At 47.7% G+C, this 21,355-nt stretch overlaps 1 protein-coding gene across 1 annotated transcript; it reads left to right on the top strand.

Moving 5' to 3' along the window:
- Positions 11,069-20,699, top strand: LOC110430431 (atherin-like). The gene is made up of 4 exons (XM_021448107.1): positions 11,069-11,128; positions 19,060-19,160; positions 19,575-20,016; positions 20,688-20,699. Exons 1-4 carry the CDS (start codon positions 11,069-11,071, stop codon positions 20,697-20,699), a joined length of 615 nt encoding a protein of 204 aa, XP_021303782.1.

Below are 21,355 nucleotides of genomic sequence, written 5' to 3'. Positions count from 1 at the left end.
GTCCCGTTCGGAGGACATAAAAATACCGAACGCCTTGCTAAGAGGTAAAGTTGGTAGTTACCCTTTCCTTTCAATTATTCAATTATAATTTGCTTAGTTAATCAGGTTCATGCTATCTTGATAAGAAAATAAAAATGTTAAAAAATAGTAAGCCCCATGTGAGTATGCTCATGGCATAAAACCCATAAATACATTCACTGTGGTGGCATAAAAATAAAATAAATAAGTTTTCATCTTACAATATAAATATAAAAAAAAAATAATAATAAGTGTATGATCCTACTAAATAAATAACATTTATTAAGGAAGCCCAACATGATGAAGGCTAGATATTTATGCTAACACTTAATTAGTTCTACAAGCTTTGTTGTTTATTTGAGCTCCACAGAATTTAAGAATCAAGAAGACTAACAGACGGAGGACATTCTAATCGCTGTCAGAATGGTGCTGACTTTCAAATACACCTCTGCCACCTGCTAGCTACATCAAGAGAAATTACGTCAAAATTCAGCTTGGGGGAGAGCACCCCCATTATTCTCGCTAAGTATTTCTACCTATCTTTCTACTTATATTATGTTAGAATATTAAAATACATAAACTATGAAAAACCAAATAAAGATTTTGTGCTTATATATATATTTTGCTTAGTATGTTTAATAAATAAATAAAGTGGCTATGCTAATCTGAATCTTAATAATAAAACTCTAGCATGGATATGATGAATAGTTGCTCTGCCTAATTTGCAATTTTGAAGTTCCCTCTCAAGTTTAGACATAACTGTTATAATTTAAAGCTTGCTCTAGATCTAAACTTGTGGGATGAAAATTTGATCTGAAATCTAAGTTGTTAACGGATATGATATGGGAAGGTTGAGCTGCTGTTTATCTGTTCCTAGAGATGCTAGAATTTTGGAAAATTTTATCTTGAAAAATCTTTAAAATATTGCATGATGAGTTCCTGTATGATGAGAGTTTAAATTCCTACCACAGCCATATATACATGCTTGCTAGACTTTGAGCCACACATTTACTATTTACTGCTTATGAGCATTGAGTGTGGTCAAGCTGTGTAGACCCTTAGGAGCTTGTCATGTGGTTAAATCAAGATTCACTTGCACGTTCACTCATATATGCTACTTCTACTCCAGAAGTACCATCCACATATATCCATCCATTTCCATCTCCAGAATCACCCAAAAATATTCTACTCCTAATCCGGGAGAGAAGAGTCAAAAACATTTTCCTATCCCTGTTATTCCCTGTGAAATAAATGCTCCAAATATTTTGGTTACTACCACTTGCTATATTATCTCAAGAGATGAGTGCTCTGAAAAAAAAAGAAAGAAAAGAGAAAAAATATATATAAACAAGGAAATAAAAAGGGCAAGTGCTCGGAACCTCGAAAGAAAGAAAAAGTGAGACGAGAGGTAAAAATGGACAAGTGTCCGACAGTAGAATTAGGGGTACAAGACACCCACCTGAGAGGAAAGAAAAAGAAGAGCATCTCATTCTCCTCATAAAGTTTCAAAAAGCAGGGAAGGTATGTATCCCCTCAAAAGAGCAAAAGTCGAATTAGACTTTCACCATTGTTATTACTATTATCACCTTACACCATTCATTCGCCACACATGCACATCTTGATTTGGCTTATTGATTTGTTTCTCTAGATCCATGGTTTGACTATGCAATAAATGTCTTGTAAGTATGTATTAGCTGTCTCCCACCTATGAGCTCCAGATATCAAGCCTTATTAGAGTAGGGTGAGAGAGAAGGCAATGTCACTATGCCTTATACCATAAATACCACATATCTTGAGAGAAGGCATATACCATCAATGCCTTGGTAAGGATCCAGAAATACCACAAAAGAGAGATATGAGAGAGTCATACAAGGAATCTCTGAGTTTTATTTGAAAATCTACAAAAAACCCCAGAGCTATAGCTGATCAAGAATAAGAGACATGGCACTTGGCTAGACTGTTCTATCTTTTAACCTCTCAAGACAGAAGTGACGGTTACAAGTCCCATGGTGAAGGTAAAGTATGTTTTAAGTCTTGACAGTTTACTCTAACTCAGGGATGAGATCTTATTTAAAAAGCATGTGTACCGTCAATTTTTAAAGATATTGCAACAACTTCTAATCCATTGCTGAGTCTATCCTTGCTTAGGGATGAGCAAGAGGTAAGCTTGGGGGAGTTTGTTGACGGTCCTTAAGTATCAAATTTAATTATCAAATAAACAAAGAAAAGGATCCAAATGAAATCAACATCTAGACTTAGGGTTTTATCTGACAGAATTCCACGAGTTTTGGTGTTTGTCTATTTCTGCAGGGGGTTATTAGGAAATACGGAAGAAAGGCCCACATGTCGGGATTACATAGAGATATCAACGCACCGCGCAATTTTCTACCATCTAGAAGACTCCAGAAGGCACGGGAAGGAAGCGGAGGCCGAAAGGGGCCAGGCCTAGGGCGCCCGCCCCCTGCTGGAGAGCTTTCAGGACTCTCTTCGCTCGGGATGTTCCACCGACCTATTGGATCAAGGAAAACATAGTACCACCTCGCCTACCGACCCAAAACGCATAGAAGGGGAGGACTATATAAGGAGACCGCCCTGGCCCCTGGAGAAGACATGAAGAAATTATCATAGAGACTGAGGGGTGCCCTCGAAGGAAAACCTCTTCTCTAATTAATATTTCTTTTTTAGGCTTAGCAACCAATGTAAGGTAGAAATAGATCTTCTAGTTTCTACTAGATTGAGAGAGATAGAGTGGAGGTGTAGAATGGAGGAAGCCCGGCCTGTCGGTGTCTACTCCAAGCTTGTACCTGCGGGATCAAGTTCTCCTAACCCGAAGCTTGCTCCTAGGATTCTTCAGTATTTCGACTTCTAAATTCTAGTAAGTTCTTGTTTTATTGTTCTTATGGTTTATGAGTTTACTTTAATCTCTTCGTGTAGAGTTTAGAGTAATCATTGCTGGTGTAAATGTGGTGTTTAGGCTTGGGTACTCATAGATATTCCCTGACTAGCTGGACCGTGGTAGTAGTGAGGAATGTGACAATTCCGAGTTACCTTTGTAGATCACATCTCGTTAGTAGGAAGGATAGGGTTTATAGGTGCGGGTTGAACATCCTTTGTGGTGTCTAGATTCCGTTAGCCTCCCCATTAGAACAGTAGATCATCCTTACCAAGGTTAGAAGGAGACTACGGTTGCAGTCTTCTCTATTTATCACTCACATCGAAAGACATTCTTTTTGCCTAAAGGTTAGTAGTAATAAACTGGTTAGTCAGATGCACTCTTTCTCCTAGTGGTAAAAAAATAAATACGATACTCTGGATAATTTCCCGGGTGAAGTGCTCACCGATATCCGTGCGCTTGCGGATCAATTCCTTATTGCGTTCCCAAATATCAACACTAGTCTTCTTAAATTTTGTGGAGCTCAAATAGACAACAAAGCTTGTGGAACTGATTAAGTGTTAGCATAAATATCTAGCCTTTATCATGTTGAGACTCCTTAATAATTATTACTCCCTGTTTTTATATTTTTGTTTTATAAAGCAGAAAAGAAATTTTTATTTTATTTTTAGGATAGCACAAATTTAATTAACTAAGTAAACTATTTAAAATAATTGAAAGGGAAAGGATAACTACCAAGTTTACCTCTTGGCAAGGCGTTCGGTGTTTTTAAGTCCTCTGAACGGGACTCTCCATTTTTTCAATTGTCCTGAGGTTCGTTGGGTGGCGTAGTCGGTACTTCCGGCGGCGCCTCCTCTTCATGTATAGTTATCTTCATTTTCCACACCTGACTTGGTGCTTCAGTCTCCTCTGGCTAATTCTGTTTAAACTCTACGTCCTCTGACCTTCTCACTTCTCCTTCATAGTCTGCCCATCCGTCCCTATTGATCTGCCTCCTCTGGTTGCGGTTGCGTCGCTTTCTTACCTGCTTAGATTCTTCAATGATATAGTTAGGGACAGTAAAATAACGGCGTACCTTCTCTGAGGGGAAGTGCATATGGACTTCTCCGGTTTCAATGTAGATAATTGCTTTAACGGTGCTGAGGAACGGTCTTCCAAGGATGATGGGTGGATCGTACTCGTCTTCTCCCATGTCAATAACTTGAAAGTCTGTGTAGACAAAGTGATCGTCTATTTTGACGGGGACATCAGTTACTATTCCTTTAACTTCTCGAAATGTCTGATCTGCCATCTAGAGCTGAATGTATGTTGGTCTTAGGGGCATGGTCCCGAACAAGAGCCGATAAGTGACTGCGGCCATTATGTTGACGCCCGATCCGGTGTCACAAGTCGTCTTGTAGAAGTTGTATCCATTGATGGAGCAGTAAATGCTTGGCATTCCTGGGTCGTCCTTCTTGGTCAAAAACGGTGACTTAAGTTGGTGATCTTGGCCTCCATGAACTACAGTGACCATCTTAGCTGACTCAGTCCACACTTGCTTGTTCCTGTTTCTCCTGTTGGTCCTCTTCCTTGATTCACGTCTGGATTGATCTGGAATTTATGTAGTCTTGTTCTTGAAGAAAAATGTCTCCTTCCTCCCTTTGACGTAGAAACTGATCTTGGCAGCTCTAGCGTAGATGATAGCTCCCGTGGTGTTCAAGAATGGCCTCCCTAGGATGATAGGTGCTCTCTCATCATTTCCGGTCTCTACCAGTACGAAGTCTGCTAGGGCATACAAGGTACCAACTCGGACGCAAAGGTTCTTCAATATTCCTTTTGGAAAAGTTATCGTCCGATCTGCAAACTGCAAACACATGGTTGTTTCTAATAAAGGATATGGAAAGAATTTTTCATAGAGTACCCTGGGTATAATGTTGACACTAGAGCCAAAGTCACAGAGTGCTTCTGGAATGTCTACCATGCCGATGGAGATCAGGATGACGGGGCATCCTGGATCGCCTCTCTTGACCGGCAGAAGGTCAGTAGAGAATTCAGTGATGGGGTTACTCCAATTATTACCTGCATCAAACATGTCTACAAGATTTGCAGATTCTAATCCTTTCGGTTGTGATGGTATACCGGGGTTAGTAGTAGGAACAGCAGCAGCTATTTGATTTAACTGAGATTCAATCATTTTATTAAAGCTAATTTGATTCTTGATGGCAGTAGAGAAATTATCCATTCTATTATTTATATTTTCTAGCATTTTATCATTAGATGCCAATTTCTTAGATAGGTTATCCATTAGCTTTCCTTGATTAGACACTAACTCTCTTAGAGGTGGAAAATTATTATTGTTGTTGTAAGAATTGTTACCATGATAATTACCTGAGTAGTTAGGCCTCTGTTGATTCCAACCTTGATTTTGTTGAGGACGGTTGTAGTAGTTGTTGTTGTTGTTGTTGTTGACGAAGTTCACATCCTCAAGCATCTCGGGGCAGTGGTTGCCTGAGTGTCCAGTGTCTCCACACTCCTCACAAGTCATGTGAGAGTCGTAGATGTGCATAACTTCTTTCTTGTCTCCAGCTCTATCATCGAGCTTCTTTATGAGCAGGTCTAGCTTTGCAGACAGCATGTCTACCTCCTTCAGCTGATGCATACCTCCACCTCTCTTGCGTGTCTGGGTCCTCTCTTCATTCCAGCTTTGATTGGACGCCATCTTCTCCACAAGAGCTGTGGCTTGTGGTATAGTAAGTGATAAGAATGCTCCTCCAGCTGCAGCATCCATGGTTTCTCGAGCACTGTTGCCGAGCCCATGATAAAACGTCTGCATCAATAGCCAACTCTCCATTCCATGATGGGGACATTCTAGGATGTAGCCTTGGAAGCACTCCCATGCTTCTGGAACAGATTCGTCATGTTGTTGCTGAAAACTTGTAATCTTCCCACGGAGAGCATTGGTCTTGCCCATGGGAAAGAACTTAGCCAGGAAGTTTGTTGAGCAGAGTGTCCACGTAGTATTCTTCTCCTTTGTAGCGTAGAACCATTGCTTCGCTCTCCCTAATAGTGAGAATGGGAAGAGGCGAAGTAGTATAGCATCTTTGGAAACTCCTGATATGGTGAATGTGTTGCAAAGCTCCAGGAAGTGTTGTAAATGAGCACTAGCATCTTCATGTGCCTTCCCACAGAACTGGTTACATTGCACCATGTTGATAAGTCCAGCCTTGTGCTCAAAATTGCCGTCGATCTCTGCAGCAGGTCCAGTGCGGATGTTGTCCATAGTGGGAGCTAAGAACTCACGGATTGATTTGTTCGCCATGGCTTCGAACTCTGAAGACAAATTCCGGTGATCTTCTTGATTGGATGAAGCTTCTTGCTGAAGTGTTGATGATCTCTTTTTGAGCTTGGCTCTAGTTCTTTTGAATAACGCTTCGGGATTGTCAACAAAATTTCCTGGAAGATGTCTTCTATTCATACATTCCCCTACATAAGATAAAATAGAAAAATATCGGAGTAAAACTGTATGAGAGAATAGATAAGCTCAATCATATTAGTAATGCGAATGATAACTCAAAATCTTTTATTCCATTCCTGATTAGTAATCAACCTTCCCCGGCAACGGCGCCAAAAATGCTTGTTGGGTATTCTTAACATCATTACCAAAAGTAGTCTAAGTTCTCTAAATCTAGTAACGGTGCCAAAAATGCCAAACCTATCCCTCACACCACTTAAGCCAAGTTGTCATCCCCAGCATGATATAAGAGACGCGGTATTGAAATATGCAATTGCTCTTCTAAATAAATAATGAATGGGATCTGCAAGCGCACAGATTAATACCGATGCAGCATTTTAACTGGGAAGTATTCCAGGTATCGTTATTTATATTTTTACCACTGGGAAAGAATTAACAATCATCACTATTGATTACAGAATAGAATATGAGATTGAGCATCTATCATTGCATGTATAAGTGAGAACATTATATCTAACTCTTCATACAGGGATAAGTGTCACATAAAAGATATATGAAATAATGAATAGTGACAAGGATAACTAATCTGATCTAGCCACATAATAAATATGATAAGCACCTCAATTGGATACTCTAGAAAGTCATTAGCATGGTATTAGAACGAACTACAAGAATATTCCCTAAGTTATTCTCAACTATATAATCTAGTATATCATAATTAGTGCAAGCATACTTAGCAATCATTGTGAGATAAGACTACGCCCATGCATAGTGATATTAGCAAGGTAAATGAGAAACATAGCAATCACTCCCCTGTAATAATATTGCTCTGCCAGCCAATACACGAGAGGGGGACTATATAAGAATCAATGAAGCTGTCACTATCACGAACCACCCCACGATCTGGCATATTGGGTACAATCGCAGATAAATACGGTATAAGCACCACACCTACACAATATCTATCATTTACCCATGGATCCGATGGATAAACGCTATACGATCCTAAGCACGTATATAGATCCAATCTAACTAAGCCAAGTACATAACTATGATAAACTAAGAACAATATAATCTTGAATATAAACAAGCAGAGCAAAGTCATAAGCAATATATTGAAGTAGAACAAAGTCATATTCATAATATTGAAGAACAAAGATAATTAGAAAGCAATTAGAAGCACAATTAGAGAATTACCAAGAATCCTCTTGACAGATCCGGAAACCAATCGAAGATTGACTCCTTCTAGTTCTAATCCTATGTAGCTATGCTAATCTAGATATCTAATTGATGTGGTGGCTCTAATCTTGATCAGAGGCTTCTTCTCCCTTGAGGAACAATGAATTAGGGTTGAGAGGCTCTCTCCTCCAGGGGCCAGGGGGTCTGGTTTTATAGTCCCTTCAAGTGAATATGGGCTGTTGAATCAAACCGACATTGATTGTATGGTTTAGATTCATCCTTTAGGTCGGTGGAGATCTCCCACGAAGCAGAGTCCTGATTGGACTCAGGAGGTGGGCGGGCGCCCAGGAGAAAAGGGCGGGCGCCCTGCCTCTGGCCCCGTTTCGCCTCCGCTTCGGTCACGTGGCTTCTAGAGTCTTCTAGATGTAAGATAATTGCGCGGCACGTTAATATCTCTATGTAATCCCGACGTGTGGGCCTTTCTTTCATATTTCCTGATAACCCCCTACAGAAATAGACAAACACCAAAACTTGTGGAATTCTGTCAGATAAAACCCTAAGTCTAGATGTTGATTTCATTTGGATCCTTTTCTTTATTTATTTGATATTTAAATTTGATACTTAAGGACCGTCAACAGGAGTCTCGAGTTCATGTCTACTGGCTCCGGCTATGACATGATCTTGCTCTCGATCAAAGGACCGGGAGGAGCCCGCGTTGCGCCAACACGGTTGAGGGCCCCGAGACGTCCTCGCCACCATGCCTCGCCGCCCAAAAAGAGGCGTGGACAGCACCGCCATCGCCCTTCTGCCTCGTCACGACCGACAGTTTGTGCCAGGCAGGAGGTGGCACAGGAGCCGATAGCCCCGCGCGCCGAAACCGCCGGTACGACGGCTCAGAGCCATGAGGATCGCACGACGACAGGAGGTGACGTGCCCCGCGCGCTCTCCCCCACCGCTAGACTACTTCCAGATGGGCTGTTCGCCCTAAGAAGAGCGTTACCGTTCGGCCTGGACAATGCCGCGGCATTGCTCGCTAGGACGATATGTCCAAACGCCCAGACGTACGTGGAGAGACCAATGGTCCTCCCACGCGACCCTGGAGTCTAGGGATAGACGACCGAGCTACCAGACTTCTCACAGGTACGAGGCCTCCGCTGCCTAGGCCATGGGCGGTACACGATTACCTCCCTCAAGCAGCGGCTGCTGGAGGAAGGACGCGGATGCTTCTACGCCGCCGAGCCGGACTCCGGCTCGGAATCCGACAGCTACGACGCTACTAGGGAATGCTTCCATATCGATGGGGCGGTAGAAACTACCGACGAGACGCAAGATGCCGTTGCTGGCGGTCGAGCCCCTGCAGCGAGGGAAGACCCCAAGACGCCTGGGAACGATGGACAGGTCGACCCACCTCCACAAGAAGATAGAGCCGCGCAACTTGCGCAGCTGCGAGAGCTCAAGACAAAGCTTGACGAGGATCGAGAGCACCTTGTTCTGCTTGAGCAGATCCTCAAGCAGGACCTACCTTACCCACCTGGGGGAAGTGTCCGCAGACAGGCTCAAGAGGTGCACCAGCAGATCGTCGGAGACTGAGAGCCTGAGCAGCCTGTCAGCCGTTTCCCTCGAGCGGGCCAGAACGTCGTAGCGGCGACAATGCTACTGCGTAGTTTGCCACCGAGCTCACCTCAAAGCTCGAGGCACTGGCCGCAGAAGCTCCAGAGCCCAAGCGCCACGCGGGCAGTTTCCGGCCGGCTGAGGGAACAAAGAAGATCCCACTCGACCCCAACGGCTCCGACGGCAAGGTGCTGACGATCAGCGCCGACATCGACCCCAAATAGGAAGCCGTGCTCGTCGACTTTCTCTATGCAAACGCCGACATGTTTGCATGGAGTCCCTCGGACATACCGGGCATACCGAGGGAAGTCACCGAGCACTCCTTGGAAATTCGAGCCGGTTCCAAGCCAGTGAAGCAGCGGTTGTGCCGCTTCGATGAGGAGAAGCGCAAGATCATTGGCGAGGAGATCCACAAGCTTTTGACGGCCGGATTCATCAAGGAGGTTGACCATCCCGACTGGTTAGCAAACCCTATACTAGTTAAGAAAAAAAATGGGAAAATGAGGATGTGTGTCGATTATACGAGTTTAAATAAAGCATGTCCGAAAGTTCCTTTTTCATTACCACGCATCGATCAAATTGTTGATTCTACTGCGGGATGTGAAACCCTTTCTTTCCTTGATGCTTATTCTGGTTACCATCAAATAAAAATGAAAGAGTCCGACCAGCTCACGACATCTTTCATTGCGCCTTTTGGGATGTATTGTTATGTAACCATGCCGTTCGGGCTTCGAAATGCGGGAGCAACATACCAGCGCCGCATGCTCCACGTGTTTGGCAAGCACATAGGGTCGACGGTCGAGGCCTACGTCGACGACATTGTCGTCAAGTCAAAGCAACGGGGAGACCTGATTTAGGACCTTGAGATCGCTTTTAGTTGCTTACGCGCCAACCAGATCAAGCTCAACCCCGAGAAGTGTGTTTTCGGCGTGCCTCGAGGCATGCTCCTGGGTTACATCATTTCCCAGCGCGGCATCGAGGCTAATCCCGAGAAAGTCTTGGCCATCACGAGAATGGGGCCAATTCGAGACGTCAAGGGCGTGCAAAGAGTCACGGGATGCTTAGCGGCGCTGAGTCGTTTTATCTCAAGGTTGGAAGAAAAGGCGTTGCCACTGTATCGACTCCTGAAGAAAGTCGAGCGTTTCTCTTGGACCCCCGAGGCCGAGGAAGCCCTCGATAACTTGAAGAAAACACTGAGCACTGCCCCGGTCTTGGTCCCACCACAACCCGCAGAACCTCTGCTTGTATACGTCGCCTCGACGACCCAGGTCGTCAGTGCGGCCGTAGTGGTCGAGAGGCAGGAGGAGGGGCATGCGCTGCCGGTCCAGAGGCTAGTCTATTTCGTCAGCGAGGTGCTCTCAGAAACCAAGGCACGATACCCACAAATCCAGAAGATAGTATACGCTGTAATCCTTGCCCGACGCAAGCTGCAGCACTACTTCCTCGGCCACCCTGTCACAGTGGTCTCATCCTTCCCCTTGGGTGAGATCATACAAAGTCAGGAGACCACGGGAAGAATCGCAAAGTGGTCGGTCGAGCTCATGAGTGAGACCCTCACTTACGCGCCCCGCAAAGCTATCAAATCAAAAGCCCTGGTGGATTTTGTCACGGAATGGACAGACTCCCAGCTCCCCCCGGCTCAGGTTCAGTCAGAGTTGTGGACGATGTATTTCGACGGGTCTCTCATGAAAACGGAAGCTGGGGTGGGCCTGGTATTCATCTCGCTCCTGGGCGTTCGTATGAGGTATGTCGTCAGGATTCATTTTGCCGCATCCAACAACATCGCGGAGTACGAGGCCCTTGTCAACGGTCTGAAGATCGCCATCGAGCTAGGAGTCCGACGCCTTGACATCCGAGGCGACTCCCAGCTCGTCATCGACCAAGTGATGAAGGCCTCAAACTGCCACGACCCGAAAATGGAGGCGTACTGCAAGGAGATCCGACGGCTCGAGGATAAGTTCCACGGCCTCGAGCTCGTCCACATCGCCCAACGCTACAACGAGGCGGCCGACGAACTCGCTAAGATCGCGTCGACTCGAGGCACGGTGCCACCTGACGCATTCTCGAGAGATCTACACGAGCCATCCGTCGACTTGGGCTCGGGGGCTGGTGTCGAAGCCACTCCTGCCCAGCAAACCGACACCATCGAAGCGCTGCTAATGGCAGCCGAGGTAATGGAGGTGGAACAGCAGCCCAGTCAACCATTTGACTGGTGCACGCCATTCCTCGACTGCCTATTCCGCTGCGAGCTACCAGAAGATCGATCCGAGGCCCGTCGTATCGCTTGACGGGCCAAAACGTATGTAATCTACAGTGAGGGCAATGTGCTATGCCGACGAAGCCCAACAGGGATCTTGCAGTGTTGCATCACCATAGAAGAAGGCTGAAAGCTCCTCGAGGATCTACACTCGGGGGCTTGTGGCCACCATGCCGCTCCACAGACCCTCGTAGGGAACGCTTTCCGACAAGGCTTCTACTGGCCAACGGCCGTAGCTGATGCCATCGAGCTTGTGTGCTCGTGCCATGGGTGCCAATTCTACGCCAAACAGATGCATCTGCCTGCCCACGCTCTCCAGATGATCCCCATCACGTGGCCGTTTGCGGTGTGGGGGCTCGACTTAGTAGGACCTCTACAGAAGGCGAAAGGGGGGTACACCCATTTGTTCGTGGCCATCGACAAATTTTCCAAATGGATCGAGGCTCGACCCATCACAAACATCCGCTCCAAGCAAGCCGTCCTTTTCTTCACCGACATCATGCACCGGTTCGGGATTCCCAACATCATCATCATCGACAACGGCACTCAGTTCACCGGCAAAAAGTTCTTGGACTTCTGCGATCGGCATCACATCCGTGTGAACTGGTCTGCAGTGGCCCACCCTCGAACTAACGGCCAGGTCGAGCGTGCCAACGGCATGATTTTGCAGGGGCTCAAACCAAGGATCTACAACCGCTTGAAGAAATTCGGCAAGAAATGGGTCGAGGAGCTTTCTTCGGTCCTATGGAGCTTAAGAATGACGCCAAGCGGGGCCACAAAATACACCCCATTCTTTATGGTCTATGGCTCTGAGGCTATGCTCCCGACGGACCTCGAGTATGGGTCCCCTCGACTCAAAGCATACAACGAGCAATCAAATAAAGAAACTTGAGAGAATGCGGTCGACCAACTCGAGGAAGCTCGAGACATGGCCCTTCTCAACTCCGCCAGATACCAGCAGAAGCTTCGACGCTACCACGACAAGCACGTACGCAAGAGAGATCTGAACGTGGGCGACCTCGTCTTACGGCGGCGGCAAAGCAATCAAGGACGCCACAAGCTGACTCCACCTTAGGAGGGCCCATACGTTGTGGCCGAGGTCTTGAAGCTGGGAACATACAAGCTAACGGACGAAAAAGGGGATATCTTCACCAACGCGTGGAACATCGAACAACTACGTCGATTCTACCCCTACAATTTCAAAGCTTTATGTTCCAATGTACTTTCTGTACCAAGGCCTTATGAATGAACGCATGAATGAAAAAGATCTTTCCCTCGAGTAATTTACCTTTTTTCGCTGGTCGAAATTTCAACGTTAGAAGGGAGTACCAACTATGACCTATCACAGAACCGACCAAATTATAAGAGTTCAAGTGTAGAAACGATCGACCAGCAATCAAGTTTCCAAACTTGAGCCCATATAATCCCGGTAGTCAATTGAAATCACGAAGGACTTCAAACCAACTTGCAACAAACCAAGATCGTAATAATTCAGCACAACACAGCGAATGTTACATGGTCATTCATTGCCGTCGAAGCGGCACCACATCGGAGTGTTAAGTTATTACAACACTTGTTCGAAGTAGCGGAAGCAAAATAGTTACACACACACTTTCCAGAGTTCAGTTCATAAGTTCAAGTTACAGCCAAAGTCTACATCACCCTTCCAAAAGCACAGGTACGAAGTTGTTAGAGAACCGTGCCCAACGGTTAGTCCTCATCCCCAGCGGGATGGAGACAGGTCTTGCAGAAGCCGTCATAAAAGATGTCATCTGCAACAGGTGGGAATAAACCCTGAGTACGAGAATGTACTCAGCTAGACTTACCCGTCTAGTAAAACATAAAAGACACCAAGGATCATGCAAGGCTAATATAAAAGTAGAGCTGGCTGACTCAACATTTTGCCCAAAGCCTTTATTATGGCTAACCCATCGTAAGAGCATCATATTTATTTATCATCAGCCTACCACTAGATTAGCAACTGAACTAAACACTTCACTTGATTATTACAAACAATAATAACCATATCTAGTTCACCATATGTTCTTCTTCGCTATCATCATTATCATGAACCAAGTTCATTAGTGAATGCTACGTTTGCCGCTGCTCTGTCAAGTGCTCACTAACCGAGAGAGACGGCGATTCGAATCGAATTCCTATCCAGCTGGAGGGTTATTCGTAGCACTCACCCAAGCATCCCCCGTCGGAGAGCCAACGGGTCACCTTTGGTACAACTCAGGAATCGCGGCTCCGATCAGCGCCGCACTCCCAGGGCTACCACTCTGCCAGGGAGGTCAGGAATTTTAACTCACCTGCCTTTGGGCTTACGCCAATGGTCCCCCGCACACCGCACTTCCTCCGGTAGTGCGCACTTTATACTTGCCGGTCTTCCGGCCTGAGTCATACTACTCGGCTTCGCGGTCGGAACGAGTTATCCGGCCAACTAAGTGTTAGGCATGCGTTCAACATGACAAGAGGACGTACAACGATCGGTCCTTAGCTGTCACAGACGGAGTTACTACAACCTTGCAAAACTCTGCCCGGCTTAAGTCAAATTAATCAGGTTCCACCCACGATAGCACATATAGACCATCGTGATCCGACACAACCCTATATCGCGCAGGTGACCGGAAATCACCCGACTTCTACCGATTAAGCATGGCTAAGCTGCTACTCAATCCTAACTCTACAACCAGGGTGTGGTGAATTATCTAGACAAGGAAGGAGTAAAATGCAGCAAAGGTTTCATCACAACTCCTATACTTAATGCAGCAATATATATATAACATATTATATAAACTTTCACAAGTAAAGGGAGGCTTAAAATGTTCCGGGGCTTGCCTTTCACAAATGAAGCTGGCTCGTGATTTGGGCACTCAACTTCTTCTTCGGGCTCCTCGAGTCCGACTTGCCCCAAAACCTATCATGATAGACTATAACAGCAAGCAACATATAACAGAATTAGCTCAGTAAACAGATCATAACTAGTGCTAGGCAGATTCAACAAACATAAGTGAGGACATTCTGGAAAGCTTATAAAATTGTCTACAAATCATCTTTAAACATCACAGCAAGATTCATACATTAAACAAGTCATTTAAACAAAGTTCCAGGTTCTGTCCTAGAAAAACAGAGAGCACCTATTTCTGGAACCTAACTTGGAAAAGCTATAACTTTTAAACTACTAGGCCAAATGACCCCAAATTTAAACCACAGCGAGTTCAATAAGTTTACAACAACTTTGATTTAGACAAGTTTCCCAGAAAACTAAGTTATCATTAAGCAAAAGTTAAATTACTCCCTTGCAGTCCAGAACAGCCTTAAACCCTTTAATTAATTATTTGATGACATAACCAAAACATAAACCATGCCAACCATATGGCTTATGAGCACAAACATATCATAAGACAACCAAAACATCAGATGATAACCCTCAAACATTTACTTAACAAGGCATTTATTAATTAATTCTAGAAAGGAGCATAATTACAAGGTACTAGTCAAATGCTCAGAAAAATCTACAAAAATTACAGAAGCACAAGTAGGGCATCAAGGCATCACCATAAAAAATTCAGAACAATTGCACATACCAGATTAAAGATATGCATTTAACATGTGACAAGGTGTTTATTTCATAAATTCAGAAACATGACTTATATGGTGTCAAACAATAGATTTCAGATTATTTACATATTATGAATGCCATAAACAAGTTTACCACCAAAATAGAGCACCAGCATAAGCACCAATTATTTTATATGATTTAATTAAAGAAACAAGCCAAATCTCAAACATAAATTACATAACAAAGCTGCAGTACTCCACAAATCATGCAATAATTATCAAAGCACTCTAGTACCACACAGAGACTACCATAAAATTTTCATGGCAAACTAAACAGTATAACCAGAGATATGAATTTATCCATGAATAACAAGATTAAATTCTTAATAAATATTTTCCAAGAAAACATGGTTAATTTTATATTTTTATTAAAAACTAGCCATCTCAAGGAATACCACAAAATTTGTTTCATAATTTTTGGATCTCAGAAACAGGAGATATAATTTTTGCAAGAAGACCAAAAATGAGGATTTTGAATAAAAGAAAAGGAGGGAAGGGAGGTGACACTGACAGCGGGCCCTGCATGTCAGGTTCTTCTCCCCCACGGCCGAGGCGACTCTCGCCGGCGATTTCTCTGCGACGGCGAGGTCTCCGGCCAAACCAAGGGCACCAACGTGATCCCCAGACTCTAGTGACTCGATTGATCCCCTTTTCCCCACGGCGGAGCCACCGGAAGGGGCTCGCCGTCGATCATGGCGGCTCGGCGGAGGTGCTCGGCGTTACGCCGGAGCCCTTGGGCCGGTAGAGCGTGACCTAAAGCCTTCTACAGCACCAGCGGACTATGGCGAAGCTTCCTAGGTAAGCGGCTTGGCTAGAAACGTTGTGGAACGCGCTGGCCACGAGAGACCCCAACTCCGGCGGACACACGGCGGCGCTGCGCGTCGTGTCCGGCGACGGTGGGTTCGGTAGAGCGTCCACCAAGTGGCGCAAATGCTTGCTAGGAACCTAAGCAACCTCTAGGACCTAACCAGAGAAGAAGAGAGGCCCTGATGAGCTCAGCATTGGGCTCGCCGGAAAAGATGGTCACGGCGACCCGATTTTGGGGAAGAAGGAAATGGCGGCTCACCGGTGGATCTTACGGCGAGATGATGGGTGGAGAATGAAGAGCGGTTCACGGCGGAGCTTTGGGTGAAGCTTGGTGGGCAATGGCATAGCAAGGAATGCGCACGAGCTCGTCGGAGTGAGCTCGCGACGGTGAGCTCGCTGCGGCCGCGTTCTGGCGAGAGAGTGAGTGGAAGGAGGGAGTGGACGCGTCCACTGCGTCCGGGGCATCGCCGTGGAGGTCATTCGCGCGCTGGGAGCTGACGAGCGGGGCCGTCGCCGGTGTACGGGTGCCATCTGGCGGACAGGTGTCGCTCGGTGTCGACGAAAGCTAGTCGGCAGTCTACCTTGGGGTATACCCACGGTAGTAGTTTATCGGTTGACGGTGCGCAAACTACGAACTCGATGGTGACGCAAGACACGGACAAGCTTTTTATCCAGGTTCGGCCGCCGAGTTGGCGTAATACCTACGTCCTGCGTCTGGTTGTATTGATTTGTGTTTAGAGAATATGATGTCCTAGGGGGGTCCCTCGCCTCTCCTTATATAGTCCGGAGGGCAGGGTTACAGATCTGGAAACTAATCCTAGTCGGTTACAATTGCCATAGATAGTTCGATATCAATTCCTATTCTAACCGACTAGAATCCTGCTTGATCTCCACGTCTTGTTTCCTTGCACGAAACTCCAAGCTGTCGGATCAAACCTTGAGCTTGTCTCGTAATGGGCCAAGCCTCCTGGCCCAAGTCTAGCCGTAAGGGTATAGGGGTCTATACCCCCACAGCTAGTCCCCGAGCACCATGTATTGTGATGTAACACGTCGTCTTGAGCTTCTTCGATCAGTGAGGCTTGACGTCTTCAGTAAACAAAAAAGTCGCCCAAACAGTTGCAACGGTACTTTGACCAACTCAAAAGACAGTTGATCAACATTGTCGTCGAAGAAGCTGGTTGTTCGAAGAATGCATGGTGCTCTAAATTAAAAAAGATTTCTTTCCTGGTGAAGTGTGCCCACTTTACTTTTAAGAAAACTATAAACCTCAAAAAAGCAAGCATATTCACCGCAAGGTGAAGTGTGCCCACTTAGTCCCCGAGCCTGGTAGTAGGTGACGTAGGTACGTGGTGCCAGGGTCAAAAGAAAAGTCCTCAAAGAAATTCTGTAACTGAGATGCATCACCAGATGCATCGTACCGATGTAGTCCCCGAGCTTGCTGGAAGGCGAAGTATGAGCCTTGTAGCAAGGTCTAAAAAATTAAATTTACCAGTCCATCTGCAATTGAATAGACTGATCGACTAGTCCCCGGGTGTACAATAGTATGACCACCAGGACCCAAGCACCAAGTGTGCTCCTTAAAATTCTGCGTTGCTATGCTGGACGACCCGTCCCCGAGCATCAAGCGCTTAGTGGTCGGTGCGATATTTTGAAGTTCCGAGCTGATGGACTAGGCGTCCAATCTCCGAGCATCAAGTGCTCGGTGGTCGGTGCAGTCTTTGAAGTTCCGAGCCGATAGACTGGGCGACCAGTCCCCGAGCATCAAGTGCTCGGTGGTCGGTACAGTCTTTGAAGTTCTGAGCCGATAGACTGGGCGACCAGTCCCCGAGCATCAAGTGCTCGATGGTCGGTACAGTCCCCGGATTGTTGACTCCCTACCAGTTTTGTCTGGTTGTTTTGAAAATTTTCCACACAAAGAGTTGACGTGACGAGACCTTCCGACGGGATGTCAGATGGATGCATGAAAAGTTGCGCCTGGCAACTGTACAGCCACCCTTTGCGCGGTTTGAGAAAAGGAAACCATCAATTTGTACGAAAACTCCGCCGCATTAATTGTCGATAATCATTGAAAACCAAAACGCCGCATCCGCCGTATGGCCCGCCCACTTCCCGAGAATGCGGGAAGTGGGAGGGATGAAGTTGTGGGTTATAAGAGCTCGACAGTTCCCCCTTTACTGCTTACCCTGCCATTGCCTTCAAACCTTCCACTCTTGCCTCCTTCAACCATCTACACCTTCGAATCCACTTCCTCGACTCCAATGGCGAAGAGCGACTCCAAGAAGAGGGCCGAGCTGATGGCCAAGGAGTGGAAGAAGTCCCGCAGCACCGCCAAGTCTCTTGGTGACCTCGTCGATATGGGGCTTCTGCACAACCCAGAGCTCGGCGGCTGGAGAGCGCCGGAAGGAGAGAGCTTCCCCGACCCCCGTGCTGGTGAGATCGTGGTGTTCGAAGACTTCGTTAAGAGGGGTTTTGGGGTTCCTGTTCATCCCTTTCTTCAGGGTCTACTTCTTTATTATGAGATCGGGATTTGCAATCTGCACCCGAACTCAATCCTTCTTATTTCTACTTTTATCCATTTGTGCGAAACCTATGTTGGCATAGAGCCGCACTTCGACCTTTTCCGCTATCTTTTTTGTTTAAGAAAGAAGGGAGCAGTTAGAGGCTCCAAGGTTGCTGGTGGAGTATACCTCAACCTTCGCGACGGAATGAAAAACCGCTACCTGCACTGTCCATGGAACACTTCCCTGAGCGAATGGTACAGGAAGTGGTTCTACATCAGGGAGGAACCGGGCAGCTCCACGTTCTGTGACGTGGGATACATCCCTGAGAAGAGGGTGAGCTGGACCGACCGCCTAGAGTTCGACGGTCAAGTGGCGGACCTCATGAAGCTGATCGACTGGTCGCGCCTGGACGGGCTTGGCGTGGTCGGCAACTTCATTTGTCGTCGGGTGATGCCCTGCCAGAAGAGGGTGCACTCGGCGTACGAGTACGCCGGAAGTCTAGACCCGACCAGGATGCGACCTGAAGTCTTGGAGAAGGCGGAGGTGCAGCAGCTGTTGAACGAGCTGTTCAACTTCGCGGATGGGGGCTTCGTCCGTAGCAGTGATCGGGTGCAAGCCTTCAAGTTGGGGCGACCAGCTCCTAAGGTATCTTACTGATTATTTTTCCTTAGCATTCATTATTATCGGCTGCTGACTTTTTTTTTGCTACTTCTTGCAGATCGGAGATGTGGATCGGTGCACGGTGTATGTGTCACTTGCACCCGGGATGGAAAATCCTGCGGGGGAGGAGCCGCCAAAGGAGGATGCTCGGTGTACTCGGTACACCAGCAGCGAGGAGGACCAGGCCCATCCCATTGTGACCACCGAGGAGAGAGTGTCGGGGAAAAGGCCAATGGCGGCGGATCCTTCGCCTGCGGCGACGCTGCCAGCGGAGAGCAGCCAAGCACCGAAGCGCCGTCGGCTCGTCCGGATTACCGACGACGATGACGAGGAGGAGGAAGCCGCACCGTCGCTAGTCCGACGGCCTTGTAGCCGTCCGGACAGTGCGCCGACCACCACTGGTCGGGTGGCCAGCGATCCTCCTTGGCCGCGCGTTACAGAGACGGGAGCCCAAGCGCCAACCGGCCGGGCTCGGAGGAGGTTCACCGCGACCCACCGTCGATCGGATCTGTAAGTGTTCGACTTACGTATTTTGGCGTTTTTTTTTGCTGAAAATGCTGCTTTGATTTTTAGCGCGGCGTCGGATGTCAACCCCGACCACGCCGCCGGACAAAGGGTGGCCGAGCCTGCTTGCGCTGCTGAAGACGCGGCGCCGCAGACCACAGATCAACCTGCGGCGGCAGCTGCTGCTACAGGCATCGAGGGAGAGTCTGCCCCGGCGAGTGCCACGGCGAGCACTCCGCCAAGGGATGGGGAGGCAGGAAGGACCGCTCCCCCGAGTAGCGTCGCGAAAGGGGAAGATAGAACACCAACCCCTCCCCCTGCCGAAGAGAGGAGGGTCCCAACGGCACCCCGGGCAGGGGCCTCTTCGTCCGCAGGCGCCCCGGGCCTGGCCCAGGGGCCGGTGATGCCTTCGACCACGACTGGTGGCGGTGCAGTGAGCGAGGAAGCCCGGGCATCCTCCGACGACGAGGTGGAGGAAATTGAAGGTCGCCCCCGTGATGGCCGCCAGCACGTATATGTGTGGCGCCAACGCGGGGACCACTTCATCGGGCATGAGGAGCTCGCGGAGACGGAGGAGGCCGACAGAGTGGAGCACGCGGCCAAGCGACTCGTGGATGAAGTCAAGGTAAGTGATCCTTAGCACTTGTTATGTTGTATTGTTATGTTGTATTGTTGGGTCGACACATGTTTTCCATGTAGGGCGCAATGAAAACGGCGAAGTACCGAAAGAGGTGCTTCGACCAAATAGAAGGTATTGTGGCCGAGAATAAGGCCCTGTCTGCAGAGGTGGACCGTCTGCGGTCGGAGATTGGGGAGAAAGTAGCCGAGAAGAGCGCTCAGGAAGGGCACTGTCTCGAGCTTACCCGACGCTTAGCCGACCAGTATCGGCTGCGAGAAGGTTAGTCTCGTACTTTTAGGCGGCTGTATGTGACCGCGTTATTTGAATTTGCTGATCTGGGAATTATTCGTGCAGACATGGAGGAGGAGGTCGCGCGCCTTCGGCAGGAGAAAGAGCAGCTCAGCCAAGAGCTTGCCGGGGCACTGGAGGCCGGACGCTGAGCAGAGGAGGACCTGAGACGGAGGACCGGGAGTTGTCTGGTAATACACACCGCCTCTGTTATTCGTCGTTTATCTCTCTTTTATCTTTGATATACTGAATCTAACTTCTTGCTTGACTTGCAGTGCTCAAGGTGAACGCCAAGAAGCACCTGGACGAGCTGGTCAGGGATCGGGACTCCTGGAAGGTCAATTGTTGTAAGATCTGGAAAGGAGTGTCCCCAGTCCTGGACTTGATCAGCCCCGAGCTCCCGGAGAGCCAGCCCCGCGCGCCCAAATTGACGCCAGTTGAAAAGGCACAACGGGCGTGGGACTGGCTTCAGCAGTTCGTGAAGGATGCTGGGGAGTTTGCTGGTGCGCACATCCTTAGCATGGTGCGCGCCCACTACACCCTGGTCGATTTGACCAGGCTGGAGAAGGGGTACCCCAAGGAGGTCGGCCCGCAGGAGGCGGACGAGCTTCGGGGAGGTCTGCTGGACTTGTCGTCGACGGTGATCGGTGACATCAACCTATGTGGAACGGCCACTCCCCCTGACCAGCCAGGTTCAGACAGGTCGGCCAGGGAGCTGTCGGGCGCGTCTATTGCGGGAGATGGGCGGTCGACGCCTGCGGTCTCGACCAGCCAGGTGCCGGTGGCCCCGACCCCTTCGTCCGGGCAGCAAGGCCAGGCGGGTGATCAGCCCGAGCAGTAGGCCAGTAGGATAGCCTGTAGGAGTAGGCTAGTGTCCGCCCGTCAGGGTGTTTATTGTAAACTTTGTATGTAAAGTTTGTAATAAAGTTTTGAATTTGTCATG

The sequence above is a fragment of the Sorghum bicolor genome, chromosome 9 (genome assembly GCF_000003195.3).
Source record: "Sorghum bicolor cultivar BTx623 chromosome 9, Sorghum_bicolor_NCBIv3, whole genome shotgun sequence".
Classification (NCBI taxonomy): Eukaryota; Viridiplantae; Streptophyta; class Magnoliopsida; order Poales; family Poaceae; genus Sorghum; species Sorghum bicolor.
Note: the sequence above shows the minus strand (reverse complement) of the source record. Positions and strands in the feature narration are given on the sequence as shown.

Coding starts and splice junctions, on each gene's coding strand:
- LOC110430431 (XM_021448107.1), top strand. CDS start 11,069: ATGGAGGCGTACTGCAAGGAGATCCGACGGCTCGAGGATAAGTTCCAC. Junction 11,129..19,059: donor AGTTCCACGGCCTCGAGCTC/GTCCACATCGCC, acceptor TACTTCTTGCAG/ATCGGAGATGTGGATCGGTG. Junction 19,161..19,574: donor GAGGATGCTCGGTGTACTCG/GTACACCAGCAG, acceptor TTTGATTTTTAG/CGCGGCGTCGGATGTCAACC.